Raw genomic sequence first — 14,040 nt, forward strand, 5'->3', positions numbered from 1 at the left:
TATCATCTGCATAGTTATGGTAGCTAATCTTATTTCCTGTTATAACTTGAGCTAGTGGGAGCATATAAATCTTGAATAAGAGGGGCCCTAGTATTGAACCTTGGGGTACCCCACATGTGACCTTTGACCTCTCTGATGAGAAGTTTCCGATTGAAACAAAGAAATCCCTGTTCTTTATGTAAGATTCAAACCAGTTGAGCACTGGACCGGAGAGTCCGACCCAACTCTGCAGTCGATTCAGTAAGATGTCGTGGTCAACAGTGTCAAAAGCTGCACTGAGGACCAACAGAACCAGCACTGTGGTTCTTCCACAGTCTGTATTTATATGGATATCATTGAACACTTTGACTAGGCCAGTTTCCATGCTGTGGTGAGCACGAAAACCAGACTGGAAGGAGTCAAAGCGATTCATTATTGTTAGGAAGCTATTTAATTGTTTAAAAACTGCTTTTTCAATGACTTTGCTGATGAATGGGAGGTTGGAGATCGGCCTGTAATTCTGCAGTAGTGATTTGTCTAGATTGTTCTTTTTTTTAATCAGTGGTTTGATAACTGCTCTTTTCAAAGCCTGGGGGAAAACACTTGAAGACAGCGATGAGTTCACTATTTGGATCAGATCATTAGCAACGACAGGCAGGACTTTCTTAAAGAAATGTGTGGGTAGGACATCCAGACAGCAAGAACTGGAGCTTAATTGACTTATAATTTCTTCAAAGGTTTTATAATGAAGTAGTTGAAATTGGGTCATTTTTCCTGCATTTGTTTTGTTTGGGCACAGCATTGGTACTGACTTTGGAGTGGATGTGCAGATTAATCCTCTGATCTTTTGAATTTTCTCTGAGAAGAAACTGGAAAACTTGTTGCAGGCGGCATTAGATTGAAGTTCAGGTGGTAACGTCATAGGAGGGTTTGTGAGCCTGTCAACAGTAGCAAATAAAGCTCGAGCGTTGTTAAGGTTTTTGTTTATGACATCTGCAAAGAAAGCCTCTCTTGCATGTTTTAGTGTTGTGTGATAGTTACGTTGTCTTTCTTTGTAGATGTCATAATAAACGTGGAGTTGAGCTTTACGCCATTTCCGTTCGGCCCTACGGCAGAGTTGTCTTGCAGATTGAACTGTTTGTGCATTTCTCCAAGGAGATTTCTTCCTACCAGTCAAAACCTTCACTTTAATGGGGGCAATGTAATCAATGATATCTGAAAGCCCTCACTCTCTACAACCAGAAGCACAGAGTAGTGATGGGGCTATCTGAATCCAGGCTTCAAGGCTTGTACCGGGCGTGGCTGATGAAGCACCGCTTCGAGGCTTGTGTTGTCTTGCTGAAAACCACGTGACTGGCAACAAACGAGGCCTCGCATTGCATGGGTCACGTGACTGCTTCATTTTGCGTGTCGGTTTTCAAAATAAAAGCGCGATGAGCCCATTTGGTCACGCATCAGAGGATGATATTTGTCTTCAGTGGCCAAATAAAATGAAAATTGACCAACATATTTGATGTGTATTCATGGCACTCATCAAAATGTTTGTTACTGGTTTTCTCAATTGTAGATTATTGGTTTTTTTTTTAATAACTATATTTTTGTGATTTTATGATGTAAATCTCTTTGAACTGCATTGTTGCTGAAACCTGCTACACAAATAAACTTGATTGTCTGAAATGGAGGCAGCAAGAGGAAAACCTGACATCTGAGAATACTTTGAGATTATCCTCACAATAAAATTCTTCTTAGATAACAATAATTAACCCTCCACCTCCCAATTTCTCACCTTCTGCAAAGTTCCACTATTATTTGTAGTCTGATTAGCAAAGATACATCAGTCTTGCACAGCAGAAACAGATTTAATCTTGTTGCAGAACTAAAATTCAACATGTAGCCAAATATGAGGAATCAGAGCCAATTAGAAATCCAAGAAAAAGTGAACGCCCCAACAGACACTGCACTCTCAAGACATTAAAACATCAATTGTCTTTATTGTGAAATCCATCTATGACATAAAAGAAAACCCAACACCACCACTAACGTTCAACATAAACCAGGATTTGATTGGTTACAAATAATTGTAATAATTAAAACATATGACAATTAAATATGGTTTCATTGATTCTTCTGTTACTAAACATGAGTTTGATGAAAACTTTGTGACAATATTGCATTTAGTAATTTTTGGAAGTATGATCCAACTGAGTGACAAGACTGTTACAGTTTCACCAGCAGATGTCACTATAGAGCAATGAATGAAGCATCGAGTAACGAACCTTTTTGCAAAGCAAAGGGCTGGAAAGGTTCATTGCTTCATGAGGCTTCATTTGCCCATCACTAGCACAGAGAAACTAACTCGTTAATACTTATGAACGTAACGCATTGTTCTAGCAGTAAACATCAATAAACTCATGTTTAGCAACAACACAGTTAGCTAGCTATTCATTTTATGTCGTTTTATACCTTTTTCTGTGAATCTCTGTCTCGTTTGTTCAGTTAGCTTAACCAGCGATCAAGTAGCAGCTGAAAGGTAACAGGAAGGAGCGACTGAGGTGGTGGGCGGGACATTGCACCATTTGGCAGCAGCTCATTGACTAAATGTCAATGAGCTAAAACTGATGCTAGTAGTATTTCTGAAAAGTTAACCATTTCTTTACCTGCTGATCATGACAATACTTAATGGATAAAAGAATAGCCATTAATACTTAATGGATAAAGAATAGCTATTAAGCTAAAGACACCCTGTATTTTTATTCGGGTTGATGGGATTTTCATTGAAGCTATATTTAAATGTAGGTGACACACTTAGGAGTACTCTGCACTAGTCAAAGCACTATGCATGTAGAGGCCATTTACCATTTATGAAAAATTATTTGAGATAAAAATATTCTAAAGAAATGAAACTGATATTCTGGGAGTCAGAAAATAAAAATACATTTGTTTTTTTCAATCTGAGGTTATTTATTAAGAAGAAAATAATTAATACAGTCTAAGAAAATATCTGCTCCTGTGTCTTTGGGTGAATAGGATCTTCAGTGGGGTCTGTGGATGTGGTGTCTGAAGCAGAGCACCGGACAGCTGGAGTGCAAACTGCATGACTCCATTTTGGTGTCACCCCCTCTACTTCAGGCCTTCAGGGCCATGACCGTCATCAGCTGCATCCTCTGTGGGCTCAGCCTCCTCATCCTGTTCTTTGGTGCCGACTTCACCACATGTGTTCAGAACAAAGACACCAAGCACAGAACCATCCTGGTGGCCGGAGTGGGCCTGCTGCTGGCTGGACTGCTGGTGATCATCCCGGTCAGCAGGTATTGAGGATTGGAAAGGTGGCCAGCCCTTGAAATATATAAGTAAAAGAAATAACGCACACAGAACTAGGTTCCTTGCTGTTTAGGCCAAAACGGGCTGGAGAGATGTATTACAGCACATCTTACAGAAAATATCTTCACAGTTTCATCCTTTCAAAATCCAAAGTCTCTCCCTTTATGCTGCTGATATCACTTTTTAGTCTCATAAAACTCACTCAACTGGTGTGAGTTGGAAAGTTTCGACCAATGGCATCACTACCCTTAATTTACGTAGGACTTATAGTGGATGTGTATTGGGATTTCCAAGAAATAATTTCTGACCTCCTCTAAACCAACATCTGCTCCATTTCAGACATGCCGAATAACAATTAATCAAGGGGTGTTGTTCTTATCTGTCCAAACAGCATTCTTTCACAGTCATATTTGGTCCAATTCGGCTTCACACGAAAGGAAAGTGAGGGGGTCAGGTCAGGCTGACCAGAAAGGGATGCCAAAAGTCCTTTCACAAAAACAACTCCATAAATAGGATTTCCTCTCCAACACAGGTGGGCACATGATGTGGGAGATGAGATTGGAGTTAGCATCTATATCGGCTGGGCAGCCGGTGTGCTGATGATCCTGGCTGGAGTTCTGCTGCTCTGCTTCAACAGACCCAGATCCAGCAGCTCTGGAGGAACCGCCAAGTTCTACTGCATCAAAGCTTTGTGAGTTGTTTGTTTTTGCTATTTTGGCAAACTGTTGAATTCTTATGATTTTTTTAAATGGTACTTACATTTTTATGTTATTTAATATTTATTTAGCCAGCTGAGTTAATAAGAACAAATTCTTATTTGTAGTAATAATGTGGTGGGAAGGTAAGAAAACATAGGACGAGCTGTGGTATGTAAATGTTATGATTTAAAAAATTGTTAAAACTGTCACCATGTCGTGTCAGTTTATTAGACAGATAATCTGTGAAAAAATTGATCCCTTCCTCCTGCCTGTGTTACTATTGCTACCTGATGAAATGCACCACTTCCAACCAAAAACAACCAGTCAGAGCCAGGAGCAGGGTCTTATTGCTGTCAATCAAGTCAATGTACACACTGCTCAATGTGCTAATAGAGGAGAAAGAACCTGCCGTTACCTGAAAACCATTTATCTGTGGTTTATCATCGGTGGCTACGCTAACTAGCCTGAACAGTCGTGGCAGACTCTGTTGCAGGTAAGAAGCTGTAGCATAGCTGAGAGAAAGGGATAGGGTGTGAGCAGCACTTGCACGAGAGTGAGTGGTTGCACTAAGACCCTCTTCCTGATTCTGATTGGTTGTTTGTGACAGAGTGGTGTATTTCTGTAGCTAGAACTGGGAGGAGACATAGGAGCTCAATTGTTAACAGATTGTCTCATATAACACTGTCACAATACAGTAATATTTCAAAAAAATATGTAAAAAAAACTTTATTATAAAAGTTACATATTTCAGCTTTAAAAGACATCATGATTGCAGGAAGTGTATATGATGACATGGAAAGGTTAAAAACATAAATACTTCTGCAAGTAGTTTTTGGCAGGGCAGCACTGATTGATAGATGCTGAAATGCAACAACGCTGGTTTCTCTCCACAAGGGACTTTAATTGGTTTAATTCACCATTAAGTTTGTGACAACTGCTGTTTCTCCCTATTTGACTGGGACTAAATGCAGTCCAATGGTTCCTCTGCCAGAAAAATCTATTAATAGCATTTAAAACAACGTTTTTTTATTGCCAAAGGTGGCAATAAAAAAATGTAAAAACTAAATATGTTGTTACTCTACAACCACCAGATGATGAAATTGGGAATTAGTTTTCCCAGGTTCGCATTCTCGGCTGCTATCTGACTTCATCAATGGAGCAACTAGACTAACAACTAGGAACTCCATCATCCATAGCCAGTTGAGTTGGTTTGAGCATCTAATCAGGAAACCTTTTGGACTCCGCTGCTGTTGCCTTTTACCTCAGCAAACCAATCTCGGATAAGAGGAAGACAATGGATTGTTACCAAAGCCAGAAGAACACCAAGAGCAGCGACGTCCTTAATTATTTGCTTTCTGGTTTTGGTTTTTGTAGAAAGTCATCAGCAGCAGTTCAGATGCTATGTGTGACCTTTGGAGTCATCGGGCAACTTGGGGTCATCGTCTGTGGCATCCTCCCTCGCTGGAGAGTTTCAACCTACATAGGAACGAACAGTCTGAACTCACAGGTATCCAGAGATTATGGCTCAGAGGAAATCAAAAGGCTTTTTACGATTTATGATTTAAATAATAAATTTTGTTGGCTCTTGATTTACTACTCAACTATTGTATATGCAGAGTTATTGTTTGTTTTTAGCAGTATATCAATTACTAATCCTCAGGTGTTTAGCTATAAATGAAACAGACTGTTGTGAAGAAAGATTTAAATCTAGAGGAATTGAAGGCAACAGCCAGGCTAATCTGGTAAAGAACTCATTTAAAAAAAAGTTCTCCCAGTATTCTGGCATTTAGTGAAATAATTAGTTTTTTCTATCTGATTTAATGTTAGGTGATGAGAAAAAGGTGTTTTTTACACAGTGTATGTAAATGTCTGTTTCTGTGTCTTTGGGTGTGGAGGATCTTCATGAAGGTCTGTGGATGGAGTGTGTGACGCAGACCACTGGACAGCAGCAGTGCAAAATGTATGACTCCATGCTGGAGTTACCCTCTGACCTCCAGGCCGCCCGGGTCATGACCGCCATCAGCTTCATCCTCGGTGTTCTCAGCCTCTTCATCATGTTCTTTGCTGCCGACTTCGCCACATGTGTTCAGAATGAAAACACCAAGCCCAAATTGGTCCTGGTGGCCGGAGTGGGCCTGCTGCTGGCCGGCCTGCTGGTGATCATCCCAGTCAACTGGTCAACATACAACACAGTGAGAGACTTCCACAGCTACTGGTTAATGAATTCCCGGAAGAGAGAGATAGGAGCTAGCATCTATATCGGCTGGGCAGCTGGTATGATCCTGATCCTGACTGGAGCTCTGTTCTGCTGCTTCGGCAGACCCAGATCAAGCCTCTCAGGTGGAACCGCCAGGTACCACAGCAACAGAGCTTCAGGTCCAAACGACGACACAATTTAGAGGCTTTTCGGAAGGGACTGGTGTCCGATATACGGGTAGACCAGAGGGTTGAGTTGGTAAAAACTGGGAAGACACACAGGAAACTGTAAATACTTTATGCTGCCTAAAACTGAATCCGATTATTAGTTTCATAATTCTAGCTGCTGGTGCTTTAACAGTTGAACTCTGTAAATCTTCACTTCCAACATTCTGTAAGTTCTTTGTTTTTTATTCTATTTTGGCAAAACTGTTAAAATCCCATCATTTTTTCCCTATAAAATAAATGTTACGATACAAAAACTGTCTCTGTAAGCTGAAAAATGTGATTTCATAGGAACTTTGGAAACTTCTCAAAATAATTACTTTTTTTTTTCTTTCTTAATCCCTGATATGTTTCATTTATGCCACGATTTATTTTCTCCAGATCAGAAAGCTGCTAACAGATCCACATCAGGAAACAATTTTATGACAGTTTCTCAGACACTCTGTTGCTCCTGTATTATTTTCTACTAATTAAACATTTTGTTCTATTTTTGTTTCTTTACAATGATAATCAAAGATTGCTAAAGCTTTGTCAGACACAGATGTTTAAATGATTTGAACCATATGCAGAACATATGGAGTGAAAATCCTCCAGTAAGTAAAATAACACCAGACTCCGATCCATCAGTCAGCCATTTCGTCCTGTGTAGAGATAAATATAAAATGTTATTTATACACATAGAAATTCAATAACTTAGAATCGAAAGGCAATTTATTTCACTTAATTATATTCTCTTGGTGAATAAAGTAAAAGGCAAATCAGAATATCTCACAAACTATAAATATCAGTCAGCAACATGACTTAGGAATTTGATTGGAACCTGTTGGACAAAACAGATACTGTAAGAACCACCCAGATCATTTTTATGGATTAAAGACTCAAACTGCAGCGGGACACTAAAAATCCACACTTAGCTGCGAACAGCTAACGTAGCATAGCTGACATAAACATTAGCTCCCGCTAACAGAAACATATAAGGACGGCAGAGTACCAGACTTATAAAACGTAACCTGAAACCATTTATAATTACTCCATGTCACATTATAATCGGAGGGCAAAGCCTGCAGGTTTAGCTCCTACTTACTTCAGAGGACAGACCACCGGGATGCTCCGTCTGGCTTCTGGGTTTGCCGGGCTATTTTTCCGGCCAGCGAACCATTCCGCCACCCAGTGGTCCTTTTTCAGACCACTTTGTCTCCAGTACCCCTCAAAATGCACAATATGTCTATAAATAATTTTAGAATATTATAAGAAAGTGCTGAGATCTACAGTTTTCCACCGAACTAAAGTATTTGCCACTTCGGCACAGTGAGAAACGCTCAGAGGATAAAAACACTGGACTCAGAGCAAAACTCAGATGACCCAGCTTTCTACTAGCATGTAAACGCACCATCTACACCAGTGTTTTTCAACCTTTTCTGAGCCAAGGCACATTGTATTCATTGAAAAAATCACGAGGCACACCACCAACCAAAAATGTAAACAATGTCTTCAAAAATACACCCTAACAGTGCCACAACAATGTGGTCTTAAATTTAAAGAGGTTGTAGAAAACTTCAGTGTTTTACAAACTAATTCTGTCCACAAGCATTCTGTTAGCCATTCTCTACATTTTACTCACTCAGTGTGAAACCTGTGCATGTTTGGATGAACACAAAGCTGATATTCTGGCAGGAATTGAAGAAAGACACACGAAGCTCTTCCTCAACAGCTCTCGGTCTCTCTTTGTTTTTAGTTTTTATGGTAGTTAGGCTTGAGAAGCTCACTTCGCACAGATATGTTGTGGAAAATGGGAGCAATTCTGTAAAGTCATGTTCTTGCCAACAACTGCTGAGCTGTATGGGTCCCTAACCCAGTCAAGGCATTCAGTGAAGGCTGAAGAGAAATAAAATGACATCTTCTCCTCGAGAGTTTTTAAATGCGTACTGTAAAGAGAGGAAAAATTCTTGAACTTTAAAAACCTTTTGACTCGTTATATCCTCTCTATGCCCGGGTTCAGAAAAATGCTGTGCACAAAGACTGAGATCACACAGAGATAACAGCGTCACAATAATCAGCATTTATTCAAGACAGATGCATACTATGACCAGACAAACATCACAAAACATCAGAAACCTCAGAGCACAAACAACACATGAATTTACCTGAGAGAGAAAAAGACAAAAGATGGAAACGACAAACAAAAAGCAAAGACGTCTTTGGAGAAGTTGCAAGCGCAAAATCTAATTTGTTACTTCTGTGTAGAAAGTTTTATCTTCTTTTCTTTAATTTATTCAAATATGGCGTACCTGTGCTCATCCAACCAGGAGCTATCTCTGACCCTCTATCAAGCTAGAAACCCCTGCCGTGTTTACGGCCTTTCACAGATGAGTGTGAAAAGCTACAACTTCCACTGTATTGTTTTCCCACAGACAAAAGGCAGTTCAAATGATCCTAGCAAACCATCTGCTGTAACTACAGGTAACATAAAGGTCAATAGGCCAGAATGCATTACTAATTTCAAAACCACAATTAGGCCATTTGAATCAAGACATGTTAAGTTTTAAAACTAGCTTATTTTAAATTTATTTTCTCAACAGTACCTATTATTTCACACAGTGCAGCAGTGTGAACATTTTGCCATTTCTTGGTTAGTGAGTTGGACAGCAATGTATGTGGGAAGCTGCCACTGCAGCCCAGTTTTGCAATGTAGAAACATTCAAAACACAGGATGTAAACTAAGATGTTGACATCCTGTGTCTTACCACTCAGGCTGTGANGACGACTAAATTTAGAGGTTTTATGGAAGGAACTGGGGTCCAATAGACGGATAGACAAAAGGTTGACAAGGGAGTTAATTTGGTAAAAACTGGGCAGACGACACCAGGGATTGTAAATACTTTATGCTATAACTGAATCTGATTATTAGTTCCATAATTTTAACTGGTGGTACTAAAATGGTTGAACTTTGTAATTTTCCTTTCCATTATTTTCTAAATTCTTTGGGGTTTTAAAGAAATCCTATAAATCCATATAAAATAAATGTTACCATGCAAAAAGTGTCTCTAACCAGAAAAAACTGGATTTCATAGAAACTTTTGAAAACTTTTCAAGATAATTACATTCCTCCTGTTTTTTGCTTATTTAACCCCTGTTATGTTTAATTTACTCCACAATTTATTTTCTCCTGTTCAGAAAGCTGCTAACAGATCCACATCAAGAAACAGTTTTATGATAGTTTCTCAGATACTCTGTTGCTCCTATATTATTTTCTACTAGTGAAATATTTTGTTCTATTTTTGTTTCTTTACAATGATAATCAAAGATTATTAAAACTTTATCAGACACAGATGTTTAAATGATTTGGAAAAGAAGGTTCGGCTACATGCAGAAAATGTTAAATTAATGAGACTTAGACAATAAGTAATAAAGGTTTCACTTTGGTACCAATAGTTTCTCAATAATTATTTTATTTCACAATTACAGTGGTTATTTTCAAATTTTACATTGATGCATCCTTCTAATAATAAAAATCAAATTTCAGTTAAAAATAAAAGTCACAATCAATTTTACATTGAATAAAGCTTTATACATAATATTGTAAACTATTAATTCAATTTATGTTGGAAACATATTAATCACAAGAAACACAAAAAAAGTGCAAATAAATCACAAACAGGCAATTTAATTTGCTCACCGATCTCACAAGAGGACAGTGCAGCAGCACAAATGGCGCCGCCTCTAAATCAATCAATCAATCAAATTTTATTTGTATAGCACATTTCAGCAGCAAGGCATTTCAAAGTGCTTTACATAATTAAAATAAAAACAGCATGTAATAAACAGTGAGAAAGAGAAGTTTTATTTCTGTTCAGCTGGAGAAAGTTTTGGCACATCCACACATGTATCTGTTCTAAGCATCTGTTCAGTGATTGGATGGGGTCAAAGGTCACCAGGTATGCCAGCCTTGCACACCACTCATCACTTGCAAGCAGCTTTGCGTAATCCGACCCCTCATTTGACAGATTCACTCCGAGTTCATCCCACAGCTCATACACACGGGCCAGTACCTTGCCCCGCGACAACCATCGGACCTCTGTATGACACAGCAAGGTCTTATGCTCCGCTCCCATTTCCTCACACAAAGATGCAAATATGCGGCTTTTCACAGGTCTTGCCTTCATAAAGTTTACCATCTGCACAAGATCATTGCACAGGATGATGGAGCCAGGTCTGCTGGTAAAGTCTAGGCCATGAGGGCCTCACGGTGTAAGAAATGGTGCATAATCATTACATCTGGGTTTCTTTCCTTCACTCTGCTTACAAAGCCTTTGGTGCGCCCGACCATGGCTGCAGCTCCATCAGTGCAGACACTCGTGCAGTTTTCCCACTTAAGTCCTCCTTGTTCTAAATATTCTGATGTGACCCGGAAAATTTCCTCTCCTGTTGTCCTTTCTGGCCTTGGAAAATAGGAAGTTTTCTCTGATTGCGGCCCAGCCACAAAATGCACATTGGCCAAGATGTCCACTAATATCAGTACACTCATCAAGTTGCAATGCAAATTTCTCACTGATACAGATCTTTTCTTTGGTACCCCTGATTATTCACTCTGCCAGATTCAGCAGTGCTGTGACCTCTCACATAACACACTTCCCTAAATCTTGAAGAGGTTATTCTTGATTGTTGCAGCCTGTGCCACTCATGAATATAGCTCTGGTCTCGTGTTGATGTCTCAGTCCTGTGAGCCATATCAAAGGATAATTGCAAACTCTGCAAATGAAACTGTTCCTCTTCAGTGCAAACCCAGACACACCCTGTTAGTGACAGATGATGAGAACAAAGTGGAAGAGGAGGAGAAGGTGATGCAACTCTATACATCGGGTTACTAGTTTGGGTTCCTGATAGGACAGTACACTTCCTTTTCGCACAAGTCCAAATTCAGAATCCACAATTAACTTTTAATTTTACTCACATTTGTTGACTATGAGTATACATGGGTGAGGAACTCTGATCTTTTAGAAATGTTTCCCATCAGAAGTCGTTTACTAAGTGAAACTTTAAAGAGCAGCTTCTGAAGATATAAAATTACAAACAGATTCGCAATCAACATTAAAACAAGACATGTGGAACTGGTCTTGTTTTAATGTTATGATGAAAAAAGATGATTAAAAATGGGAGGGCGCTGTAAACACAATCCCATTTGAGCTCTTCACAAGAAACATGCAAACGTAGTGAGACGAAATAACATGGAGGCCTGAAGGAAAACGGCCACGTGTTTCTAAAAACAACAACTTTGAACCTGAACTCAGCTGAACTTGAACGTCTTCAGCATCTTTAACGGGTCAGGGTGCACTTACTTCAGTGTTTCTCAACCCTGGTCCTCAGGCCCCCCGGATGTGCCTCTGTTCCAGAACAGCTGATTCAAATGACTGCATGACCATCAAGTGCTGCAGAAGCCTGTTAATCACCCAGAGGTACAATTCAGGTGTGGCAGAAGGGAAACACCTAAAACATGCAGGGCAGGGGGGACTGAGGACCGACGGTGAGAAACACTGACTTACTTTCAAAAAGGAACCTCTGAGCCTCATGAAAGTTGATTCATGTTGAGACGAAATGATGGCTGCAAACATTGATGGACACATCGAGGAGAGCGCCACGCATCAGCCACTGTTACCAGACACGGCAGTGATGATGTTACAGCGAAGGCAGGTGAACAACCTGCTCACCATATTTCATAATGCTGCTTCTAATGTAACATATTCAACAACTGTAGAAACTGCATATAAAACCCCAGTTAGATAAGCTGAGACTGGCACAATGTTTATATGTGCCTTTTATTTGCACATATAAACATTGCTGTTTATATGTGCAAATAAACAGCAATGTATGTGGGAAGATGCCACTGCAGCCCAGTTTTGCAATGTAGAAACATTCAAAACACAGGATGTAAACTAAGATGTTGACATCCTGTGTCTTACCACTCAGGCTGTGAGATACACTCCCTTAATTTATTAATAACATAAAACCACAGTAGAGATGTTTACCCTCTGATGCATACGTGGGTCTTTTTTGACACGGTGAGGTAATTTCTTTGCATTATCTTTGCACAGCAAAGTTTTCATCACTTCATTCCAGGTGTTCCTCAAAAACACATTACTGATATCACAATTAAAATTTTTAATTTACCTTTTATACATTTACATAGGGTAGTAATTATCTTCAATTACTACCCCATTGATCCGTAAGTGGGTCAATAATGACCCGCATTCATTTCTTATGAATAAAATTCTTTTCTGAACCAAACACACTGAGTCCTTAGTGTCACCTCCGAGTAATAATATTTTACACAGCAAGAACTCTTACATACAAGTATTATCTTTATTTTTATCTCACAAATGTGTGTGTGTGAGTGTCAATCATGAGTATTGTGACAGCGTTATTGTCACAAATCAACATATTACCCTTCTTCAAAGTTAGCCAACACTAGTTATCTAACCAACTGGCTAACATTACCACCTATACTTTATTGTACATGTGTATTATTTGTGTGTGCGTCTCTGTGTGTGTCTGACATACTGGATGAGAAAACCAAAAGAGAAAATGTGTTGAATGACATACAAAACCTGTTGAGTTCTAGGTTTTGTTCTTTTATCATCTCAATAAATAAAATAAAGAATCATAGCTATATAAGTAAATGCATAAATAAATGAGCTGGAAAAGTATAGCGTGCCTTCTCTGGGTCGGGGAGGATGTCCTGTCCCAAGTGGAGGAGTTTAAGTATCTGGGGATCTTGTTCACCACTGTGGGAAAAATGGAGCAGGAGATCAACAGGCGGATTGATGCAGCGTCTGCAGTGAAGCGGTGCTGCACCGGTCTGCCCTGGAATAAAACGTAGTAGAAAGTATTAAATAAAATATTAATTTGAACTAAAATGACAAAAGTAGCTTTAAAAACACATTGATTCTAATACGGGTCAAAAAAGACCCACTTACAGAAGTGGCAGACATGCATCAGAGCGTTGGAGCTCAGACCACTTCGAGTTTCCTTTTTCCGCTGTACTTGTGAAGTCAGAACCACACGTATTCTTCCGCGGTGCAGTCTGTGGTCCATCCGCTTAGTCAGAATTAACAGAAGAACCTTGATCCAACGTCATCTTCTAAAAAGGTAAACATTTTTCATCTTTATTTAGTTTTAGCATCAAGAAAAAAATAAATATTACTGAAACAGAAGAAATAATTGCATAAATAAATCCATCATGATGAGAAAATGAATCTTTAATACTTTTAAGTGTGCTATGAGGAGGGCAGTAATGGTTCGTGGCATCAAATTTGCTTTTAGTGCCTGCAATAAAACTTTTTTTTTTTTTTACCTGAATTGACACGTAGTAATTTCTGTAGCTTCAGTTTCTCTGTGTTAATGGAGGACTGAACCTTTCTGTGCTTTGGCAAAGTTTTGATAATCCAACCCACATAGTTAATCGTGTTGCTCCACTCAAACTACAATATGTTCACATGCGACTTGTTCATCAGATTAAAAGTAGCCTTACAAAATAACAACCTTTAAGCAGGAGTTACTTTTTTATTAAACCTTCTATTTTTAACGATATTTTTTCTTGTTTGTTTTTGATCAATGTTTCTCAGTT

General features: G+C 39.0%; 1 protein-coding gene and 1 pseudogene across 1 annotated transcript; both read left to right on the top strand.

The window, feature by feature from the left end:
- The first annotated feature begins 1,236 nt into the window (after positions 1-1,236).
- LOC107837324 (claudin-9-like) lies at positions 1,237-3,995 on the top strand (annotated as a pseudogene).
- A 907-nt stretch (positions 3,996-4,902) lies between these two features.
- LOC103144972 (claudin-4-like) lies at positions 4,903-6,951 on the top strand. The gene is made up of 2 exons (XM_007562169.2): positions 4,903-5,505; positions 5,894-6,951. Exons 1-2 carry the CDS (start codon positions 5,293-5,295, stop codon positions 6,395-6,397), a joined length of 717 nt encoding a protein of 238 aa, XP_007562231.1. The 5' UTR covers positions 4,903-5,292; the 3' UTR covers positions 6,398-6,951.
- Positions 6,952-14,040: the final 7,089 nt, after the last annotated feature.

The sequence above is a fragment of the Poecilia formosa genome, unplaced genomic scaffold, assembly GCF_000485575.1.
Source record: "Poecilia formosa unplaced genomic scaffold, Poecilia_formosa-5.1.2 Scaffold134, whole genome shotgun sequence".
In the NCBI taxonomy this organism is placed as follows: Eukaryota; Metazoa; Chordata; class Actinopteri; order Cyprinodontiformes; family Poeciliidae; genus Poecilia; species Poecilia formosa.